The following is a 23,473-nucleotide window of genomic DNA, read 5'->3' as shown; positions in this document are numbered from 1 at the left end:
TTTTTGGTTTTAGGTCTTTAAAATTTTATTGGTGTTATAGTTTAACAAGTCAACTAGTTCTACAAGGGTAAATAAGATAAATAGCAGTCCTCAGACATCCTGCCTCACAGTTCCCCTTTCCCAGGAGCAACTACTTTCAAATCTTTTAGCTGATTCTTTGATATGTATGTCTATATCTCTAAATAATATTTGTGCATTTCTATTTCTTTGGGAGTTTTTTTGTAGTTTTCAACATTATCTATTGACTTCTTACTTTGTGAGATGAGGATTTAGCTCTCTTTCCTGTGTCCCCACTACTCCCAAACCTCTTCACACTCCCCATTATGCTATCTTCCCAATACAGGGTCATAATTTTGGTTAAATTGAGTTATTATTGTTATTACTATTATGTTGTCTATTCAGAATAGAGCTGTGTGGTAAACTTGCTGTTACTTTTTTAATTCTTGTGCTGTTTTCCCTGTTGAGGCTTTTATCTTTTTAGAGATTTGTCAAAATATATTCACATACCATAAATTCACTTAAAGTATACAGTTCAGTTGTCTTTAATATATTCAGAATTGGGCAGTCATCAACACAATCTAATTCTAGAATATTTTCAACATCCAAAATGAGAGTTCCAATTTCTCCGTATCCTTACCAATGCTTGTTAATGTTCATCTTTTTGATTACAGCTATCCTAGTAAGTATGAAGTGATATCCCATTGTAGTTTTATTTGTATTTCCCTGATGGCTAATGATGTTGAACATCTTTCTGTATGCTTATTGCCATTTGTATATTTTCTTGGGAAAAATGCCTCATATGCAGATTCTTTGCTCATATTTTAATTATGTTATTTGCCTTTTTATTATTGAGTTGTCAGTGTTCTTTATATATTGTGGATATAAGTCCCTTCTCATATAATGATTTGCAAGTATTTTTTCTTATTCTGTTGATTGTCTTTTCATTTTCTTTCTTTCTTTCTTTTTTTTTTTTTAAAGATTGGCACCTGAGCTAACAACTGTTGCCAATCTTTTTTTGTGTGTGCTTTTTCTCCCCAAATCCCCCCAGTACATAGTTGTATATTTTAGTTGTGGGTCCTTCTAGTTGTGGTATGTAGGATGCCACCTCAACATGGCCTAATGAGTGGTGCCATGTCTGCGCCCAGGATCCAAACCGGTGAAACCCCAGGCTGCCAAAGCAGAGCATGTGAACTTAACCACTCAGCCATGGGGATGGCCCCATCCTTTCTTGATGGTGTCTTTTAACACAAAAAATTTTCTAATTTTGATGAAGTCCAATTTCTTTGTTTTTTCTCTTGTCATTTGTGCTTTTGATATTGTATCCAAGAAACTGTTGCCTAACCCAAGGTCACAAAGATTTACTCCTATATTTTCTTCTAGGATTTTTTAAGTTTTAGGGCTACTTCCCATTTTGTGTACAATGTGAGGTAAGGATCCAAATTGATTCTTTTGCACATGGATAGCCAGCTTCCTCAGTATCATTTTTTAAAGAGACTATTCTTCATCCCACTGAATTGTTTTGGCACCCTTGCGAAAGATCGATTGACCATAAATGTAAAGGTTTATTTTTGGCCTCTCAGTTCTGTTCCATTGATATATATGTCTGTCCTTTACCAGTATCACATTGTCTTGATTACTGTAACTTTGTAGTAGGTTTTGAAATTGGAAAGTCTGAGTCCTCAATTTTCTTCTTCTTTTTCAAGATTGTTTTGACTATTCTGAGTCTCTTGTGTTTCTATACAGATTTTAGGACCAGCTTGTCAGTTTCTGCAAAATGGCCAGCTGGGATTTTTTTTTTGAGGATGATTAGCCCTGAGCTAACATCTGCCGCCAATCCTCCTCTTTTTGCTGAGGAAGACTGGCCCTGGTGTCTATCTTCCTCTGCTTTATATGTAGGACACCTACCACAGCATGGCTTGCCAAGCGATGCCATGTCTGCACCCGGGATCTGAACCGGCGAACCCTGGGCCGCCGAAGCAGAATATGCGCACTTGACTGCTGAGCCACCGGGCCGGCCCCCCAGCTGGGATTTTGATAGGGATTGCAATGAATCTGTAGATCAGTTTTGGGAGTACTGCCATCTTAATAACGTTAAGCCTTCTGATCCATGAGTGTGGGATGTCTGTCTGCTGCCTTATTTGTTTGTGAGTGTGTGTGTGTGTGTGTGTGTGTGTGTGTGTGTGTGTGAGAGAGAGAGAGAGAGAGAGAGAGGAAGATTGGCCGTGAGCTAACATCTGTTGCCAATCTTCCTCTTTTCACTTGAGGAATATGGTCCCTGAGGTAACATCCATGCCAATCTTCCTCTACTTTGTATATGGGATGCTGCCATAGCATGGCTTGATGAGCCGTGTGTAGGTCCACACCCAGGATCCAAACCTGTGAACCCTGGGCTGCTAAAGCAGAGCACATAAACTTAACCACTATGCCACTGGACTGGCCCCCATGCTGCCTTGTTTTTATATGTACTTTTCTCTCCCTAATTTTGGAAAACACAAAAGAGAAAAATCATATGTGGGAAAAGCCGTCACTATTTCTACCACTCATACATAGTTTTAATTAACATTTGAGTCATTTTTTGAGATTTTTTCCCCCCATATCCATAGAGATTCTTATTAACAGAGTCATAGTTATGCTGTTTATACATTGGATTGCTTGGGGATTTTTTTCACTGAACATGGTGTTCCAAGCACTTTCTATGTTATTTGTTTAGCAAAACATTTTAAATAGTCCCCTGAGTAAATGTTCCATAGTTTACCTAGCTGTTTTCTTATAGATGGACATTTTGTTTCCAATATTTTGTGAAAATCTTTTTTTTCTTCCTGAATTTAGGGTCCTCCCCTCCCATTAAAATAGATTCCCAGAGGTAGAATTTCTATGTTAATGGCTGTAACCATTTTAAGATTTTTGATGAAAAGCATGTTGATTTTAGGTAGATATTTTTAGTGTATCATTAATTATTCTTAGTTTTGGAAACTAAGTCACAGATAAAGTTACACGTGTTGACCAAATTTGGACCATAATAATAACAACAGCACCATTTAGCCATTATTGAATACTAGCACAGTTGTTCTAAGGACCTACTTGGATTATCTCATTTAATTCCCCAAACAACCAAAACTGAAGCTCAAGGAAGTTAGAATTGCCTGAGATCACGCAGCCGTGGAGTTGTAGTAGCACCAGAGTTTAAACCCTGGCAATCTGATTCTAGAGCACATACTTGGAACTGCCCTGCAGTACTGCCTCCTATAGAACCAACAGAGCAAAGCAAAGTTCAAGTTAAGACCAGACCAGGAGTTATACCTAGATTTCTCCATTTTTTTTAGTTGAGGTTTTTCACTGAGTTTGCAGCATTATGAAATTTCAGTTGTACATTATTCTTTGTCAGTCATCTTATAGGTGCACCCTGTCACCCTTTGTGCCCACCCCCACCCTCCTTCCCCCAGTAACCACTAATCTCTTCTCTTTATCCAGGTGTTTGTTTATCTTCCACATATGAGTAGAATCATACAGAGTTTGTCTTTCTCTATCTGGCTTATTTTGCTTAACATAATTAATACCCTCAAAGTCCATCCATGTTGTTGTGAATGGGATGGTTTTGTCATTTTTTATGGCTGAGTAGTATTCCATTGTGTATATATAAACCATATCTTCTTTATCCAGTCATCAGTCAGTGGGCACTTAGGTTGCTTCCACATCTTGGCTATTGTGAATAATGCTGCAGTGAACATAAGAGGTGCGTGAGTCTCTTTGAATTGCTGATTTCAAGTTCTTTGGATAGATACCCAGTAGTGGGATGGCTGGGTCATATGGTATTTCTGTTTTTAATTTTTTGGGAAGTCTCCATACTGTTTTCCGTAGTGGCTGCACCAGTTTGCATTCCTACCAGCAGTGTATGAGGATTCCTTTTTCTCCACGACCTCTCCAACGTTTGGTATTTTTTTGTCTTGATTATTATAGCCATTCTAACGGGTGTAAGGTGATATCTTAGCAAAGTTTTGATTTGCATTTCCCTGCTGATCATCACTATGATGAGCATCTTTTCGTGTGCCTATTGGCCATCTGTATATCTTTGGAAAATGTCTGTTCATATCCCCTGCCCATTTTTTGATTGGGTTGTTTGAGTTTTTGTTGTTGAGTTGATTTCTCCATTTTTGAGTGATGCTAGAGTTACTCTGAAGAACACTACAGAAGAACAACCTGATGTTAGTACCAAAGATTGACACACTGGCCATTTTACTCTATAAGCCAGCTTCCAGCAACAGATTGGCCGCTGCTAATCACATTGCAATTTTGAAAATTGTTCCTCTGCTTTCCCAAGCTTCTAATTGTGACCCTAACCCTTCATTGCTGCTCTGGACTGCAGTTTTCTCTTCTGGCCCTTTTAACACACCGACTGGAAGGCTTTAAATCCCAAGACACAGCCCCTTTTCCCTCTGCCCTACTTTTCCAGCCAACACCTGCTCTGTTGCTTACTGTTCTTTCACTGTTTCAGCCAGAGATCTCATAGCACTGTCGAGGCCAGTGATTCTCAACCCTGGCTATGCATCAGAACCACTGTGGAGCTTTTTAAAAGTTTGTGTGTCCCCAGAGATTGTTCAGTAGGTCTGGGGTGGGGGCCAAGTACCTGTATTTTTATAAAGCTCAAGGTAAGTCTGGTATGCAGCCAGGATTGAGAACCTCTGGTCTCTATGTCATGAGTGACAAAGATGATTATCCTTATCTCAAAGAGAAGGAAACCTTACCTGTTCTATCTGAAGTGCTTGCTGCATTCTCACAAGTCAGCAGAATACTTACAGAGTCTGTTTTTTGACGCCTAGAACCTCACCATCATCCCTCTCAGCAGTAACGAAATTTAACAATCATTGTTTAATAATTCTTTGGTAGGTACTAGCAAAGGTGCTTTAGGTAGGCCTAAAGATGAGTAAATCATCGCCTGCCTTCTAGATGCTCACAGTCTAGTCCAGGAGGCAGATACAAAAACTATAGTACCTTGTAAACATTTCTCCTAAGTATATAAACAAAAAGCTCTGAGAGCCTACTTTCTGTGGGAGTGGAGAGAGAGCTCTATGGGATGGGAGGAAAGAAGTTTGTGAAATCTTCACAGTGGAGTTAACATTGTTTTCAGAGCCTGGAAATGCTAGGAGAATTTTTGCCGGGCAAAGAAAGGGCAGACTTGGCAAGAAAACCACATGAACAAAGACAGAGCTGTGACAATGCTCAGCTTGTTCAGGAAGCAGTGAGTATTCTCCTGCAACAGGATCCTAAATATAGTATGTGATAAGACTGAAAAGGTGGGATGAGGCCAGTGGCAAACCCTTATATAGAAAGAAGCTACAAGTTGACTGATTATTAGTAAATTCTCTATAATTCCTCAAAGGAACTGACTTTCGGGCAGTGACCCAGTCCATGCTACTGTGTCATCAGGTCTCATGCAGTACTTAGGGTCAGTAGGGGTTGATGCACCTAAGTAGATGAAGTTCTAAACGGCATGTCATATTTAAATGTGTAGGCCAACATAGTGACATACTATTCAGCTGTTAAAAGAATGCAGTGCATCTACGTGTACTTATATGAAGAGATGCAAAGAGAGAAAGATACATTGTTAAGAGAAAAGAGCAAATTGCAGAGCTTTCGTGTGTAATAATCTGTGGTGTTTTTTAACATATGGTGTACTATGTGTATGCTAATAGGCATGTAGAAAATTGTGGAATGCACAGGAACATAAGGGTGAAATGAAAAGATTGAAAAGATGACTTTTTACTTTCCATCTTCACCTCTGTAACTGAGTTTTTTTTACATGCACTTTTATTACTTTTATAATCTAATTATTGTTTTAAAAAGAAAAAAAGATTTATGTTTGACCCAGAGTTTTATTAACCTTCAAGTTAACAAAATCTTCTCTTTGACTCCACAGTCCACTTCTTCCTCCATTATAACATCATAAAGGGAGAGGAAATGTCCCAACTTTTCACCACATAACATTTCCCACTGAGCTTTAGTAAGCATTTCAAATGTCTGCCACTCAAGTCTCAGAAACTTCTATATGTGCTCTGTCCCTGGCCCAGCTTTTCCTTCTCCCCTAATCCTGCCTTAAATCTGCATGTTGTAAGACCAATACTATTTTAGGACTTTCTGCTCTAAACGTACACTTCAGCCCACGTTAATGGAACTAATGACTATAGGGGCTGTGCAGTGACTGTTGACCTGCACTGAGGAGTGAAGCAGATGAAAGTTTCTTTCCTCCTGAAATAATAACTGTGATCAGGCTGTAGAACATGAGTGTGAAAACTATCACCAGATGCTCCATGGACAGGTCCATGTCACTAACTCTTCTTCCATAGCACATGACAAAATGGGGTTTTCCAGTAATGATCTTTATTGAAGGAGCGGTATCACTTTGCTGTTTCTAAAGATACGGTTGATGAGAAAAGTTTGGGGAAAGGTCAGTTTGACTTGAGTAGAGCAAAGCACAGGGTAAAACGTGCAGGGTAACTAAATGACTGAAATTAGTACTTGTAAATCTTTATTCTGGTTAAAAGAGAGATTGTATTTTTATGTCAGCCCATCGTAAATTCAGTTGTGGATAAGTGCGGTTCAATAATTAAACTGAATTAAATGTCAGTTATAATTCAAAGACTTTGTGACTGAGAAATAAATAGATGCCCTTTCCTTGTTAATTGAAGACAGGAACACTATATCAGAAATACAGACAGCTCAGAAGGAAAGTGAGAAAATACAGTGTTTGTGGTGCGGCCTGAGGGAGAAGAAGCATTAGAATTTGCCAGAACTACTTGCCATTGTCTGTAAACAAGGGACAGGACACATTGAGAAGAGTTCTATCCGCTGTTTGATTTGCTTTACAAAGAGCAAGAACTGTGTTTCTGAAACATTCTTTGGCATTCTTTGACTTGTGGAAAATAGTAGCCATTTATAAGTTAAGGTGGAAAGCCACATGAGGCCTGATAACTTTAACAAGTAATTGATGGAATTAATTCTTGCGGAGATTAAGAACTATCTCCATTTAACAGATATGGAAACTGAGGTAGAGGAGATGAAGGGTTGTGCTCAAGTCACATAGTGATCGTGTCAGATTTTAGAACCTGTGCACTCCTGTTTGAGAGCCACTGTGCAGGGCCTCTTTGCTCTAGCATTGCTCAAAAATATATATGGGAGTACTAATGTCAACTTAAGAAAACAGAATGTCCTTAACAACCTAAATATCTTACTGTTACCTTAGAATACTTTGTAGCTATTAAAAACGATACTATGAGTCAGTGTTAATATGGGAAATGTTCATGATGATGTTAATAAGTAGGTTACTAAATAGTATATACATTATAGTCTCCTTTTTGTATAGAAAAAATTTGAGGTGTATAATATATATCACATGCACAAGTATAGAAAAAAAACGCTTAAAGTGGTTCACCTGGATGGTTTTAAGTTTTTCTTTTAATTCTGTATCTTCTAGATTTTTACAAGTATATGTTTTACAATTGGGTGATGGAGGCTGGCAGTTAGGAAAGGGGAAGGAATATTCTAAAAGGGTGTGGTAAGAATCAAATAATTTATGTAATCTACTCACTTGGAAATCAACCCCTGAATGATTAAGTTAGCTGTAATTTTCAGTGATGACAATTCCGAAGTTTTCTATGGCTTCACTTCTGACTTTCATGACGCTCTTTTCTTTTTCAGTAACAGTGACAAGTAGCCAGAGTACTCCTGCCAAAGCCCCCAGAGTAAAGAGCAGTCCGTCCATTTCCTCCCCATCATCAGCAGCTTGTGCTCCAAGCTGTGCTGGAGATCTCCCTCTTCCTTCAAATACTCCCACGTTCTCCATTAAAACCCCTCCTGCCAAGGCCCGGTCTCCCATCAGCAGAAGAGGCTCCGTCTCCTCGGTCTCTCCCAAGCCGCCTTCATCTTTCAAGATGTCCATTAGAAATTGGATGACCCGAACACCTTCTTCATCACCACCCATCACTCCACCTGCTTCTGAGACCAAGCTTATGTCGCCAAGAAAAGCCCTCATTCCAGTGAGCCTGAAATCATCCCAAGCAGTGGCTTGCTCTGAGTCTAGAAATAGAGTAAAGAGGAGGCTAGACTCAAGTTGTCTGGAGAATGTGAAACAAAAGTGTGTGAAGAGTTGTAACTGTGTGACTGAGCTTGATGACCCAGTTGAAAAGCTTCATTTGGATCTGTGCTGCCTTGCTGGTAACCAAGAAGACCTTGGTAAGGACTCTCTCGGTCCAACCAAACCCAGCAAGATTGAAGGAGCTAGTATGAGTATCTCAGAGCCTCCTTCTCCTGCCAGTCCTTATGCTTCAGAAGGCTGTGGAACGTTACCTCTTCCTTTGGGATCTTGTGGTGAAGGATCTGAAGTGGTAGGCAAAGAGAATAGCTCCCCAGAGAATAAAAACTGGTTATTGGCCATGGCAGCCAAACGGAAGGCTGAGAATTCATCTCCACGAAGTCCATCATCCCAGACCCCCAATTCTAGAAGACAGAGCGGAAAGACTTCTCCAGGCCCGGTAAGTCAGCAATGGTGGGAAGATGCATTTCTTAACTTGAAGGGGCCCAGTGAGAAGATATAGCCCCTAACTTCAAGGGGGCAGGCACAGATCTCTTCCCAGAAGTCAGAATGCTTCTTTTTTAAAACAGGAAATCTGTTTATTCCTAGGGTTGCCAGATTTAGCACATAAAAATACAGGACACATATTGCATGGGACATTTTTATACTAAAAAGTTATTTGTTGTTTGTTTGAAATTCAAATGTAGCTAGGCATGTGCTATATTTTATCTGGCAACTCTATTTACTCTCATTAAAATCTCTTCTGTCGAGGTTTGTACCTCTCAGCCCTGTTGCCTGATTCATCAAAGCCTTCTTCATCTTCCAAGATATCAATTCAAAAATATCTTGCCTCTCCTTTGACATTGTTCCCTCCCTGTCTTATATAGATTTCCCCCACATCCTAGCCCCTGGCAACCTCTTTTTATAAACTCTCTGCCCTTTTTATAGATAAAGCTGCCGCTCGTGGGCAAGTTGCCAAGATCCATATATAGATTTCCAGTTTGTAATTACAGTTCATGATTATTTAAAATAAAATGAAACGGATTTACAAAGCAGTTTAAGTGCAGAATCCTTCTAGATTATGATTTTTCCCCAATCTTTTGTAGTTATCTTGCTCATACTAATATTTTTGGCTACTCACCTGTATCTACACTTTTTTAAACATTCAGCTTGCTTTTACTTATCTTTTTAGGACTCCTATTTCATTGGTTGACTAATATTTAAGTTAGATAATTTCAAAAACAGATATTGCTGGCACAAATAGGTTTGTGAACTGTGAATCAAAAGCAAGTGACTCATAATCATGGAGGCTGAAGTAGCTGTGAGCATTGGGTGAGCTGTGGGTACCAGTTAAAGAGAATAGAGAGCTTCTGTTAATCAGTTTACAAGTTAAGAGGGGAGATGCATTAAGGAACTTTCCACTGTGGTTCATAGTAGCTCTCGCTCTGTGTTAAGGAGAAGATGGTAGAATGATTGAAATCCAATCCAAGAATCATGAGCAGCAACGTCTGCCCTTTTAAAGGACAGAAGCTAAATAACCTTAGGCCAGTTCTAGTTTAAAAGGTATTCGTATCCCCCACCTACTATCATAAAGCCTATCCCATAATTTTAGGAAAAATAAACTAGAGGGGCCAGCCCCGTGGCCTAGTGGTTAAGTTTGGCGCACTCTGCTTTGGCAGCCCGGGTTTGGTTTCTGGGTGCAGATCTACACCACTCGTCAGGAGCCATGCTGTGGCAGTGACCCACATACAAAATAGAGGAAGACTGGCACAGATGTTAACTCAGGGCAAATCTTCCTCTGCAAAAAGAAATAAATAAACTAGAAACATTTCAAAGATTACTTCAAACACAAACTCCAGCCAAGACCTTGCTACAGAACATGAAAAGAAGCTATTAGGAGTCTTTTCTTTTCTTCTCTCAAAATTATCACTGTGTCTACTCTTTGTTTATAACTGAAATTCCTATTTTTTCAGGGGAGCTAGTCTCAGCTATGCGTTAGCAAAAATGCAATTTCAGTGAAAAGTTGTTTTCACTAATGTGTGAATCTTAAAAGCTTTATAAAATAATGTGCTAGTCTAAGACATTTCTGTAATTATAATTTTAATCTTTGAAGCTAAAATTTCTTTAAAAGAATTTTTTTCTTTATGTACATGATGATAATGTAGACTTCTTCAGAAGAGGGTAGCAGCTGCCATTTAAATACCTATCATTTGTAAATTTAGGATGGTGATTTCAAAGAGGATGGTAATTGTAACCTCTTTGGTTCCTATTAGGAGGTTCAACTGGTAAATATTTTCTGCTCACATGAAAAATCTATGCCTTCCTTCCTTGCATACTGTCTATTAAGTTTTTATTATATTCAGTACAAATCAGCCAAAAGAGACATTGCTTTCAAAATATTTGGGACTAATGGCTGACTGACTAAATAATCAAATTTCTAGACATCTTAACCTGGAATACTCTTTAGTGATAACTTGCTGAGGTAATAGCTGAACTTTATCTTAGAAAATCTCTGAAACCTAAATTTTCTTCTTCTAGGTCACCATTACGCCCAGCTCCATGAGGAAAATCTGTACATACTTCCATAGAAAATCTCAAGATGACTACTGTAGTCCTGAACAGTCAACGGAATTATAGATACTAATCTGAGTGAGTTAACTGAACTTTGGCCCATTTAAAACAAGATAAAAAATGCAGCAGAGTGACTTGGTAACTCTGGTCTTTAAGAAACCTACCATTTTTTTCATTTTTAGAGAAAATTCTTTCTACTCTGAGATTTACTTAGTCTGGTACTACTACCATAGTGTATGCACAGTTTCCTTGGGATGAATGCTGTGTTTAAATTTCATAAAGTAAGTTTGCCACTCTGTAACATTTTGAATGAGTAGTCTTCACTTTTTAACTTATGCATCTTTGCTACAATAATGACATCCCAGCTCATAGAGGCAGAAAACAAGATTCAGCTCTTGTTACTCTGAGACTCTGTGCACAGTGGAAAGTATCTGCCTAGCCACCGCAGGAGGCCTGTCTGTGAAGGCCAACTGCTGACGAAGTCTTCTGCTGAAGACCCCTGGATCTATGCTGCCTCAAATATAATTTCATTTAAAATATATAATCTTTTCACTACACTTTTGTGAGTTTTTCTTAAGTATGTGTAAAAATGTGATGTTCAGATAAGTACATTTATGTTGATTCAGTGTTAAAATACAATCTCTTAAGCTAAAATCATCTTTATTTTAAAAGCAGTGATTAATGTCGACTCTTTGGAGAAACTAGGAGAACAACACTAGAAACCATTGTCTTTTTTCCACCAAATATACCTCCCATATGAGATTTAAGGTCCCCATATTTTTACCAAGCAATCTTACCATGTTACCAATCCAACATCACATTCTATAAGAAGTTATAGTTTTTGCCATTTATTAGAGGAAGAAGATTATAAAATCAATAGTCATACACTGAAGCTGGGGTTTGAATTCAGTTCTCAGTTTTCTGGGGGCTGCAACTTTTTAAAAAAAATAAGTCATATTTTAAGAAAAAGTAATGATTTTACTGGTATTTTTATAAAAGAAGATAGCCTCAAACTGAAAATCTAGAACCTAAGAAATAAATCTTGGCTTTAACTTGATTTTTTGGATTCTCTTCATATACATGAAAAGCTATGACCTTCTGGTATAGCCCTGAGCCAAAAAGTCATGGAATTTTCTATTATTTAATATAGAGAGTGTATAGACTGACTCTAAGTTAATAATATGTAAAATGTCTTGAACATCTCTTCCCTTAATCAACAGTTATGTATCAATCATCTTGAAATGAACCATTGTTTTATGTTTTTCCCCTTTGTAATCTATAGAAACAAGTTCCATTTGCTTTCTATGTACCGTGTCCTTGAAAGAGAGTCCCCTTCCAATCATGAAACTTGATTCATTTTATCCATATCCCTGAGGACTATGTAGACTTTATTCGTATTTTCATCATGATTTTAAAATCTATTCTTAATGATAACTCTTTAATTCCTTTGATTCTTATAATGTAAGTTTGTAACAACCAGAACTGTGTAGGTCAATTAAACATGGATTCTCTATGGTTTTATCCAAGGAGAAAAATAAAGGGAAGCTGTAGAGTTGCTGTTTTTGAAACAAAGCACACCATAGCATTAACTGAATATTTAGGAACTCTTCTTATTTTTCGTGTTTGATTTTTGTGTATTAGACTGTGGGGAGGTATTATTTATGACCAATACCTGCCAATAATGCTATCTATTGTTCTTGCTTTGAAAGCCAGTGGGAAAAAGAATTCATGAAAAAGAAAAGGATAACTAAAGTAGATGGTTTTGTTCTTTGTATCCCTGCACATCTCCTGACAGCTTTCCTGAAGGAAATTGGGGTAAATGTGGCTGTCAGAAACTGTGCTGAGAGTCTACTGGGTGTAATAGGTCCCACTTGGAAAATAGAACTTCAGATGGGTGCCAAAGGTCAAATGTAATGAGATAATAATTATCCCTGCTGTGTCGGTGTCAGACTTTGAGCTGATCCTGACTAATAAAGCCTTTTACTTTATCTGATGTCCTTTTCTGAGCTTTTTGCATTAGCCTAGAAGCAGTCTACACAAAAGAACTATAGTAGTACTCAAGAATCCTTTCTACTTGTTCGTTGAATAAAATTTGTTTATTCTCAAGGATATGATCTAGTTCACGCTGAAAGAGGTTTTAATAAAATACATCTTGCTTGGTCAGACCTTGAGCTTTTAAGACGGCTTGGATTACTTGATGAGGGAGGGTGGAGTGTAGTTCTTTTTCTAAACAAGTATTTCCAGCCCAAGCTTTTCTATTTGAATACACTCCAAGCGCTATTGCTACAATGCTATACTAGAGTTTCCTTTTGGCTGTTTCAACACAGGCTCTTAATTTACTTTTGTGAGGATTGACTAATTGGTCCTTTAAAATGTCTCTTTTAATCTGAGCTGCACATTTAACTGAAGATAAATCAAGACCATGTGTAGCTACCCTTGTTGGACTGGCAGAGGGCATGTTTAGCCCACCACTCCCATTCTCCAGCCCTAATCACTTAAAACTTCACTAAGACTTTTGGAACACACCATATAGAGGGCACTTTTTAAAACCTCAGCTGTGCGATACGGATACCTGGACATAACGTATGTGTGTATGTTGCTTTAACCCCCAGCTTGAAATTAGCCTATGGCCATGATCTTGTATAGGTCACATATCACATGAGCATATGCTTTTTAAGAGCTATCACTGCAGACACACACTGCTCTTAGGTCTGTTTTTCTGCTTTTCCTAGTCCCAAGAGGGTCTGGACTTCCTTTACACACTGCTCTTAAAGCAAAGGCCAAGTAGTCTCACAGAGAAAATCTGTTCCACAACTAAGTAATGTGGGCAGCATTTTAGAGATGTGCGTCAGAAGAGAGACTGGGTGAGAATGTCGTACCGGAGAAACTCCTTTGGCATTTTGGCACGGGTGGTTTCTGCTTCATAATTCTCTCAAGGGCTGAGTGTAGGCCCAGGTGAGCTCTTGCTCACCAGATGTCATTGCTTCTCACACAGGGTTTCATAGACTATTTGCTCTAGGTTTAGATCATGCCACATCACAGAGCAACCAGTTACTCATTAAGTTCTCAGGAATTATGGAAAAACCTACATTATGCATTAGCTCTTTAGATACTGGTTGGAAATTATAAGCAGGCCACACACAGCATTTTGTTGGACATGAGGTGAATCTGTTGCTTCATTAGATCTGATGCCAGGAATACAAGCCCAACTTGTTATACGGGACTATTTTGTTATCTAAAGTGGTAGAAAACCCTGTTTTATTTCTGAGCTACATTTGAGTGCAAGCTAAAAAGTGCAGGGTTGTTATGGAATGATGTAAAGTAAAATCAGCCTTAAAAAAAATCACCTGAGCATATTAAGCAGCTTGTTCAGATGAGTATACCTACAGCTAATACGTACAACACAAATGAGAGGTATTATCGGTTATTAAAGAATAGGCTTGTTCCATCCCAAAAGCTCTTCCCTCCCACTTCCATGCTAAGCGGGGAGAGAGGGTTTCAAGGATATCTAATCAGATTCTTTATTTTGAATTTCAAAGGTTTACTATTCCATTTATACTCCATTTCTCTTTAATTTCCTTAACTTGCCACATGCCCCTTCCTGTTTTGACATTCTAAATAATTTGTATTCAGGCTATTTTGTGGAATATGAATAGCTCATTTCAAAATGCCTTTGATTGGAAGGTGTTCAATTCAGCCAACATTTATTTACTCAGCAGGGTGTCAAGCCCTGTGTGTGGCACCTGGTCTGCTAAGAGATCTTCCCTTCATTTTCGGTTGTCAAAGGAGTCACTTTATCTAATGGCACTTTGGTAGTCTAAAATCAGTATTTGAGAAACAGGCAAGGACCAAATTTTGAGTCCTTTGAATGAAATTGTTTGTGAGCAGCTACTATCTAGCAGGTGCTGTCTTGATTCAGACGTTTCCCTCCAGGAACTTTGTTCAACGGCTTGTTAGAGCACCTTTAAATTTTCAAAATAAGATGCTTTCCTCATGCATATCTTTGTTATAGTCTTTACAACATTATAAATAATACTTAAACACATGATCTTTAGAGCCAAACTGCCTGGCTTTGAATCTAAGCCTTGCCTATGTGACTTTGGGCAAGTTCTTTAACCTCTCTGTGATTCAGTTTTCTCATCTGTAAAATGGGATTGTGTGGTTATTACATGAACAGCACTTAGGACAGTGCCTGGCGCATAATAGCTAACATTTATTGAACAATTACTGCTAGCTGTTATTCTCATAAGGTAGGGAGGACAGGAGTTATTATCCATGTTTGATAAATGGACATAAGGATTTAAAGGACTTTTCAGTTCTTCACACTCATTCCTGTTCCCATTCCACTAGAGCTGTGGCCCTCAAAGGTATGGGGACTAAATCAGAATCACCTGGAAAGCTTTTTTTTTTTTTTTCAGCAAAGGAGGCCTGTGCCTCCCAGTCCTGGCAGCACTTTTCAAAAGGAGCAAATAGGCCTCTGGAAAAAATCTCCAGTTCCCCAGTGTTTGAGATTGATGACTCTTGTGGCCTCAGGCACTGTTTAAAGAAGCTCTAGTTTGCAGTCTAAACTGAATTCTTAAGCAAACTAAATCCTTTGCTCACACAGAGCCCACCCTCCCATTTCCTCTCTGCTGCCCCCAGCTCTGCTGCATTGTTTAACATGTGTTCACATTTAGGGAGGAAGCTGCAGCTCCCTGGCCTTTAGCACCAAGTCTTGATCGCTTGTTAGGCTATTGTGTTCCCTGGCCAGTGAGTAGGCCAATAAAATAAGAGTTGAAGCTCAAAGCAGGCCATGTTGCTCTCTTAGTAGCTCTGATTTTGTAGGATGCAAGATTCAAATGTTTGAGAAGTATTGTGCAGACTCTAGATTCTTTGCTCTCACTTAATGAGATTCTTCCCTGGCCTTCTTTTTGATGCCAATAATACTTGTTGCCATTGTCATTGTCAGTGCCAAAATACCAACTATCAAGATTTCTTTGAGAATTTAGTGGACAAATTCAACACTGGGGTTTCAGTTGGCATCTGAGCACCAAATTATGCTGTCACTGCTGATGTTCAAGACCGTGGTTTCCAACTTACGGGAACTTGCAGAATGTGGCATTCTCTTACTCGGAGCTGGCATCTGCACCTCTGCAAACAGATAGTCTCACCATCATGGATCCCCTTCATGAGTTTGTGCCAGAACTATCAATTCAAATGAAAATGGCAAGGGCTGATTTTTACTTTCCTGTTAACAGCCTTACTTTTAAAGTCAGAGTCTAAAAGTACTTATACAAATGAGCCCTTCCTCTAGCAATATATTACCAGGTAATATATGTTACTGAAACAAGAAACAATAAATAAACCATCTGGCCTTGCTATGTTGACATGAAGTTAGCAAATATTGTCATGCCATGTTATTTGATGATAATTCAGCACCACTCTTTTCCCTTTTTTAATTTTTCTTCCACCTTTTCCCCATCACCTACAATATACTCAAACACAATTTCCCAAGAATTATTTGAAAAGACGCATAATAGGAGGATTTATTAAGTGTATCTGTGAAAAAACAGTAGTGGCACAGGAACTGAGAAAATTAAAATCCAGTAGGCATTGTTGCCTCTCTAATGGGTTAACATTCGGCCCAACAGTTAACATCAAGTTGGACATGCTGCTTCCTCAAAAGCCTTATTGGATTTAGATAACTTTATGTGAGAGTGATAAGGCCGGTCCTGTGGCATAGTGGTTAAGTTCGTGCGCTCCAGTTTGGCAGCCTGAGGTTTGCCAGTTCAGATCCCGGGTGCGGACGTACGCACTGCTTGTCAAATCATGCTGTGGCAGGCGTCCCCCATATAAAGTAGAGGAATATGGGCATGGATGTTAGCTCAGGGCCAATCTTCCTCAAAAAAAAGACAAAGACAGAGTCCGAAAATCAGTGTTTTCACAAGAGGTTGTCTAGCAGACAAGTCAAGATGAAGAACTTGAGGGCAGGGGTAGGAAGAAGATGGTTATGATAAACATTTCTCAGCTCCCTAATTAGGTAATGAGGTATTGGCCTTGAAGTGTTGCACCTGTAATTAAGTATTTGGCTTTGGAAAACTTTCCTAAAACCAAGAAATGTAAGCAACAAAGTCTTGAATTATACGTGGAGTGCCTGCAGGATAAGGAAAATTAGAATGTGGTTTTTTGATGATTGGGAATGGTTTCTGTTCCAGCCAACTCTCCTGTACGATAAATTGCACAAAGAAAGGAGCCTGTAAAGAGCAGCTTGTGAATTTGAGTTATCCTGTGGTGTCCTCTTGCCTTCCTGTTTACTTTGACAGCATTTCTAATCTCATTCACTTTTTCATTTTTCATGTCATTTTGGCCAGTTGAATAATGCATGAAGCCAGGGTTATGGGTTTGATTCCCAAATGGGCCAATTCACTTCACTCTGTGTTCTGTGGCCACAGGCAGCATCTCACATTCCTACCCTAGCCAGCCACCCCCAAGGAAGGTGGACAGAATGTTTAGGCTCAGTATAAACACTGGATACAAACTCATAGTATGTATCCTCATTATGCAACCTGAAGGCATTCTGAATGCCTGTCTTTCCTCTTCTCCAAGCCTGAAGACCAAGTTTATAAACCTCGAACTTTGATCAAACATAGATTGTTTTATATAATACACCCAGTAACCTTATGAGTGGGTGTAATTGTTATCCACATTTTGACAGATAAGGAAACTAAAGCACAAAAGAAGGAACTTGCCCAAGGACACATAGCCAGCAAGTGGCAGCTTGTGGATTTGGTTTGACTCAAAACCCCGCAGTTCTAATTCCCATACTATAATGCCTCACAGAAAGAAGCCTGTCCCTGGCTCTCTATTAATCAAATATATGCTTTCCGTTTTGTGCACATTGTAAAGAGAAGAACTCTCAAAATGTTCCAAATATATTTCCTACTTAAGTAATAAACAAGAACAGCAACAAAATTACTCCTTGGGAGAGGAAACTATTCTTAACTACAGGAGGAAGGTGATACGCAGACGCAGACGCTAGAATCAGTACTGATAACAAAAGAAGATCGACAAACATGATTGAAAATTAGGAGAAAAGGTACAGAAGTTAGAATTCTTTACAAGAGAAAAAGTGGAGAAAGATTTTCCCACAAATAAGGGAGAGAATGAAGGATAAAGATGAGGATCTAGATACCTTATGACCCAACAATTCTACCCCTGTACCCTGGGGAAGCTCACGTCACTGGGCATGTGGACAAGGATGTTCATAGCAGCATTATTTCTACTAGCCAAAGGCTGGAAACAACCCAAATGTCCTTCCACAGTAGAATGGATAACCTAGGATACTGATAATACTGTATATAACCATAAAATGAGAAATGAACTTGCTACACTTGGCAATGTGAATGAAGGTTAGAATGCTGGGCAAAAGAAGCAAAAACAAGGGAATACATACAGGATGATTCCATTCATATCAAGTGTTAACAGGCAATACTGAACTAGTCTTGTGGGGTACATCCGTGGTTGGTAAACAGCAAAACAAAGATGATAATTAGAATAAATCAAGACTGGTTCCCTCTGGAGGGTTGTGCTTGGGAAGTAACACGTGGAGGACTTCCTACGTTATGACAAGTTTCTGTCTTTTGCTCTGTTTGGTGGTTACATGGGTGTTTGCTCTGTGATAATATCTTGCATTTATGTTTTATGCACTTTTCGGTATCTGTTTTATGACTCAAAATATTTTTATAGGTTTTTAAAAAGGAATGAAGATCAAATAGTTCTCTAGAGAAGACAGGCAAGAGGTGAGGATGGGGGAGTTCTGGACAGACTCAATAATTATTATTTCAAAGGGAATAAGTTACTAGGGGAGCCTGTGGGATCTTCTTGATACTTTTTAAGAAAAAAGGGGAATCCTGTGTTCCTCGAAGCAGAAGGATGAACTAAGTTGTCACTACATATACTGTCAGTATTTAGTATGTTTGTTAACTTTAAAAGAAAAGAACTGAGCTTTCAGCCAACCATGCAATGGCTCAAACATGGGTGTGGGGTTTTCATAACTGGGATTGAGCCAGAAGTTAGCAGGGAAGACTAACAGACGCAGGGTCCTGCAGCATTGCCAACACTGCAGCATTTAGCTGCCTGAAAGCTCCACACTATATATGTTTCTTCCTTTCTCCTTCTTCCCCAGTTTTGTATTTTCTTTCTCTTCCCAGGGTCAGTCATCAAATCAAGGCAGAAATGGGTCATGGAAATCAAATTCTTATTTTAAAGATGCAGAAACTGGCCTAGGGAAGTTAACCAGTTTGACCAGAATCACAAAACTAAATAGTGGCAGAATCCGTTCTGGTATCCCGCATTCTTTGCATCCCAGTCCTACTGATTTTTTAGCCATTCCCCTAAGTACTATCCTGCCTTTGTTTGAGGTGTTTCCTCTGCCTGGAATAGTTTTCCCCCTGCCTTTACAAGCCCTCCCTTCCCAGAGGAAGTATTCACAGGTTTTCCTAATTAAGCCTGCCTTCCACTCAACCCCATAGTGCCTTGTCTAAACACTGTAATAGTGCTTATCACATTAGTCTTAGAGTTATTTCTATATTCCCTCCACCAGATTATACCCTCCTTAGATGTCAAACTGGTCTTATTCATTTCTGCATACCCAGTGGTGTGCTGGAGTTGGCTCCTACTCGTGACGGCCAATCATTAAATATTCAGGAATTTTGTGAGCTGGTGGTTAAATGTTGGTAGCCTGAAATCAGTCTTGGTGAGAGTATCTACACAGGGAATAGACAAAAGCTACAAATCAGGACCTTTTTCTTTTCTCAGAGAGCCAGCTTACCAGCACATTACTGCACATATCCCATCCCCACCATCCAGCCCTGTGCTTGCCATAGTGCCTGGCATAGCAGGTGCAAAAAGCATGAGGAAGAAAGAAAACAGCATGAAGAAGTATGGTCAGAGTGCAGACTAGAGTCAAGAGAATTAAGAAAGTGTCAGCTCAGGAGCCCAGGGAAGAGAGCTTTGAGAAGTGAGTGGTTCACTGCCACAGAGAAGTTGATGAAGATGAGAGCTTAAATAAAGCCAGATTAATAGGCAGTCAGCACATCTTTCTTTGTCTCTGTCAAGGGCTATTTCAGTTGCAAGAGAGGGATGAAATATGTCTGGGAATGAAAAAATAGAAGTGGTTAGGAAATGGGCAGCAAATGTAGATTCCTTCCAAGAAAAGAGAAGAGAGTCTTCCTCTTGTTAAGCAGCTGTTTGCTGAACACCTTGCACTTAAACCAAGATAACATACAGGTCTGTCCTCAGGCTGCTCCCACATGCCTAGGACAGTCAGCAAGAGAACAGAACACAGTGTGATAAGGTCTCTGAGGAAGTCATGACATGGGGGCTGTGGGAGCACATCAGACTGAATCTGGGCATCCAGGAAGGTTCCATACTGTAGCTGACTCTGAGCTGAGCCCTGGAGAAGAATAAATTTCCCAGATGATATGTGAAGGAAGGGCATTCCTCACTAAGGAAATAGCCTGAACAACAGTTTGAGGGTGTGAGAAAGAGTGGCCTGGTTGAGGAACTCTTGAGTAATTCCAGTTTCCCCCTAGGGCTGGAGCAGAGAGAACCTGTAAAGAACAGCAGGAGATGAGGCTGCGGGGGCAGGAAGGGATCAGGGCATAAAGGCCCCTGCAGCGCCACCATACTGAGTTTGGACTTTATCTCCCAAGGCACTGGACAGCCACTGAATGACTAAGCAGGGGACAAGCACAATCAGATTTTTATTTTAGAAAGATAATTCCAGTAGCAATGTGGAGGGCAGATTGGAAAGGGACCAGACTTTAGGCAGTTGACCTAGTTAGAAGCTGATTCTAGTAATCCAAGCAGTAAGGAGGATGGGCTTCAGTGAAGTAAATTAATGGCAGTGTAGATGAAAGGGCATTGCCAATTTGAGAGAGACTCCGGAAAGGGCAAACTAATGCTTTTTTAGATGGGTAAACGGGAGGAATCAAATGAATCCCAGGATCCTGGCACTGGCAGCTGGGCAGATGGTATGGTTTGAGAGGAACGGGATACAACTGAAATGAAAGGATTATGGGAGGAGATTATTTTCCTGTAGACACCTAACGGGTAACCAGTGGAGATGCCCTGTTGGTAGTTGTATGTATAGGATTGGAGCTCTCAAGAGCAGTCTAAGGTGGAAAGAATTTTAGGAGTATTAGGTGTGAAAAGAACAGTTAAGGTGGGGCTTATAGAGGAGATGGGCCAGGGAGAATGTGTAGCACAGCGGTTCTCAAACTTGAGTGAATACCTCACCAGGTTTTGATTCAGGTCTGCGGTGGGGCCTGAAAATTTGCATTTCTAACAAGTTTCCAGGCTTTGCTGATGCTGCTGGTCTGGGAACCACACTTTGAGGACCATTAGTGTGGAGAAAAGCCCACATTTCAGGCTAATTAGAGAAAGAAGAGCTGACAGAAGTGTCTGAGAAGGAGCCGTTTTAGGAAGAGACAGTCCAGGACAGAGTTTCAGGGAGTAAAATTGAATAAAGTCGGAAGAAATGAGAAGGTGAAGAAAAAATGAAGATGATACAAGATGAAGAAAAAATCATGTCAGTTGCCTTTGACAATGTAGAGGGTAATATTGGAGCCAGGTGGCAGTGTCAGGGAGAAAATGGGAAATAGCAAATAAGTTGGGCATGGAGGATCAGTGTCATGAGGTCAGGAAAAGATCTGTGAATGGGAAAGATTAAGTAAATGTATAGGCTAGGAGAAAAGAGGCAGGAAAGAGGAAGAGTTTAAAGAGAGGAGTGGGGATAATTGATGGAAGCAGGAAGGAAGGAGATCCAGAAGTTTGCCTTAAGCAGAAGGAAGAGCCCTACCTCTGAGACCAGAAGTGCTATTGGGTTTCAGAGAAAGGCCGGAGAATCAATGGGGAGAGTTTTGAAGGATAGATATGCCTGGAGCAGTTTTGTAATAATGCTTGTAGGCCAAAGGGAAGGAGCCTGACCAGAGGCAAGGGCCCGTGCTATGGGAGAGATGAAGAAGCCATGGCTCAAGGCCCCAGAAATGGAGGCTTGTGAGCGGTGGTATCTGGAACAGAGATGGGCAAAGAAATAATTTAGGAAGAGCCCAGAGATTCAGCTGCAGAATCACAGTGCTGTGTATAATCTTGAAAAAATAAGAACAGCTTAACTGCTTCTAACAATCATAGGATATTGGTTAGATAGGTTAAGATATAGCCATTAGGAAAGATGCTATTGTAATGACAGGAAAAAGGTAGGAAATAATATAAATTATCAAGTGATAGGCGTAATGTCTAATTTTGTTTTAAAAGGTATAAGTGAATTATATATATGTATATGTACATTGAAATGTAGTCAGCACTGGAGAGTGGACTCATAAGTGATTTTTTTTTTACTGTATTTTCTAATTTTCTATAAGCATATATTAGTTTTGTCATTTTAAAAAAGTTCTTTTACAAAATACTTCTAGTTGAATCTCAGAAGGAAAGGGCCTACTTGTTTCTCAGAAGCAGGAGGGAAGGAAGAAATAATGAGCAACGGTATAGAGAAACTTTGTATTTTTTTCCAGAATAAATAACCCCACAAATATCTTTGTGTGTCTATAAAAACACGGAATATAGAATCTTATACATTATGTAGAATATTTTAAAATATATATAGAATAATTATGTTATAGAATACACATACACATTTCCAACTACTTGTTCCAAAAAGATTCCTACAAGTGGAATTACTGTGACAAAGGGTCTGAAAAACGTTACGGCTGTTGCCTTCAAAGTGCCAACTCCTTGTTGAGAAAGTTGTACTGTCGATGAGAAGTTTTTGATAGAGATATAAGGGAAGTTGAGGGAATCACCCAAAAAGAAGGTTTTGAAGTCAGCTGCGGAGAATGAAGAAACAAGGGTGGGTGTGGGGAAAAGAGGGGAAAGGAGCTAATATTTAAAGTGCCTAATTTGGGGCCGGCCCGTGGCACAATGGTTAAGTGCGCACATTGCGCTTTGGCGGCATGGGGTTCACCGGTTTGGATCCCAGGTGCGGACATGGCGCAGCATGGCAAGCCATGCTGTGGTAGGTGTCACACGTATAAAGTAGAGGAAGATGGGCACAGATGCGAGCTCAGAGCCAGGCTTCCTTAGCAAAAAAAAAAAAAGAGGAGGATTGGCAGCAGTTAGCTCAGGGCTAATCTTCCTCAGAAAAAAAAAAGTGCCTAATTTGTGCTGCTAGGCTCTTAATAATACAACCCTCTTAAGGGTATTATTATTCCCATTGTACAGATAAAGAAACTAAACTTCTTTGAGTTTAAATCATTTTCCCATGGTAGCAGTGAGTAGTAGAGGAGAGATTTAAGTCCCAGCTCCAAAGCCCATTCACATGAAAATGGCTTGAAATAACCATTATGAGAATTGCAGTGTCTTCTCCTTTCCCTAGAAAATGGAGACGAGACACTGCAGCCCAGCTGAACAGTGAGAGGGGTCTGGGGTTATGGTGTATATTATCCCGAGGGAAGCTCACATGGGAGCTAATTCAGTCAGCCGTGAGGCAGGAGAGAATGGAAGGAGACTCAAGTTCTAGATGCTCACCAGGACTTCTGAAGCAGTGCCTTTGGTCTCTGATCTAAATTGACCAGAAACGGTAGTCAGAATTAAAATATACGTGTGTCCAATTAGGAGTGAACAAGGGATGATTTCAAGATTGCTGAACTGCAGCAGGAGCTCTGATGGAAGTCACCAAACTTTCCACAGAGCTTATGATCATCTGGTGGTGAGACATAGTATAATATCTCACCCAGATTCCCTCATCTTGACTCTGCTGCTTACTAATGCTGTGACCTTATGCAATTTACTTAATCTCTT

General features: G+C 39.6%; 1 protein-coding gene across 4 annotated transcripts in view; it reads left to right on the top strand.

Moving 5' to 3' along the window:
- The window catches only part of DTL (denticleless E3 ubiquitin protein ligase homolog), an 84,733-nt gene that overhangs the window by 47,454 nt on the left and 13,806 nt on the right, over positions 1-23,473 (top strand). For 3 of the 4 annotated variants that reach the window (XR_011438513.1, XR_011438514.1, XM_070266725.1), the window contains exons 14-15: positions 7,693-8,525; positions 10,604-10,714. Coding sequence is in view for 2 of the 4 variants with exons in the window: in XM_070266725.1 (XP_070122826.1) it covers positions 7,693-8,525; positions 10,604-10,702 (932 nt within the window). In the remaining 2 variants the exon portion in view is untranslated. Of the gene's footprint in view, positions 1-7,692; positions 8,526-10,603; positions 12,625-23,473 lie in introns of those variants that run through there. The other variant, XM_001489327.7, reaches the window with a different exon arrangement.

This window comes from Equus caballus, chromosome 5 (assembly GCF_041296265.1).
Source record: "Equus caballus isolate H_3958 breed thoroughbred chromosome 5, TB-T2T, whole genome shotgun sequence".
In the NCBI taxonomy this organism is placed as follows: Eukaryota; Metazoa; Chordata; class Mammalia; order Perissodactyla; family Equidae; genus Equus; species Equus caballus.
The sequence above is the reverse complement of the archived record's forward strand: the minus strand, read 5'-3'. Positions and strand labels throughout refer to the sequence as shown.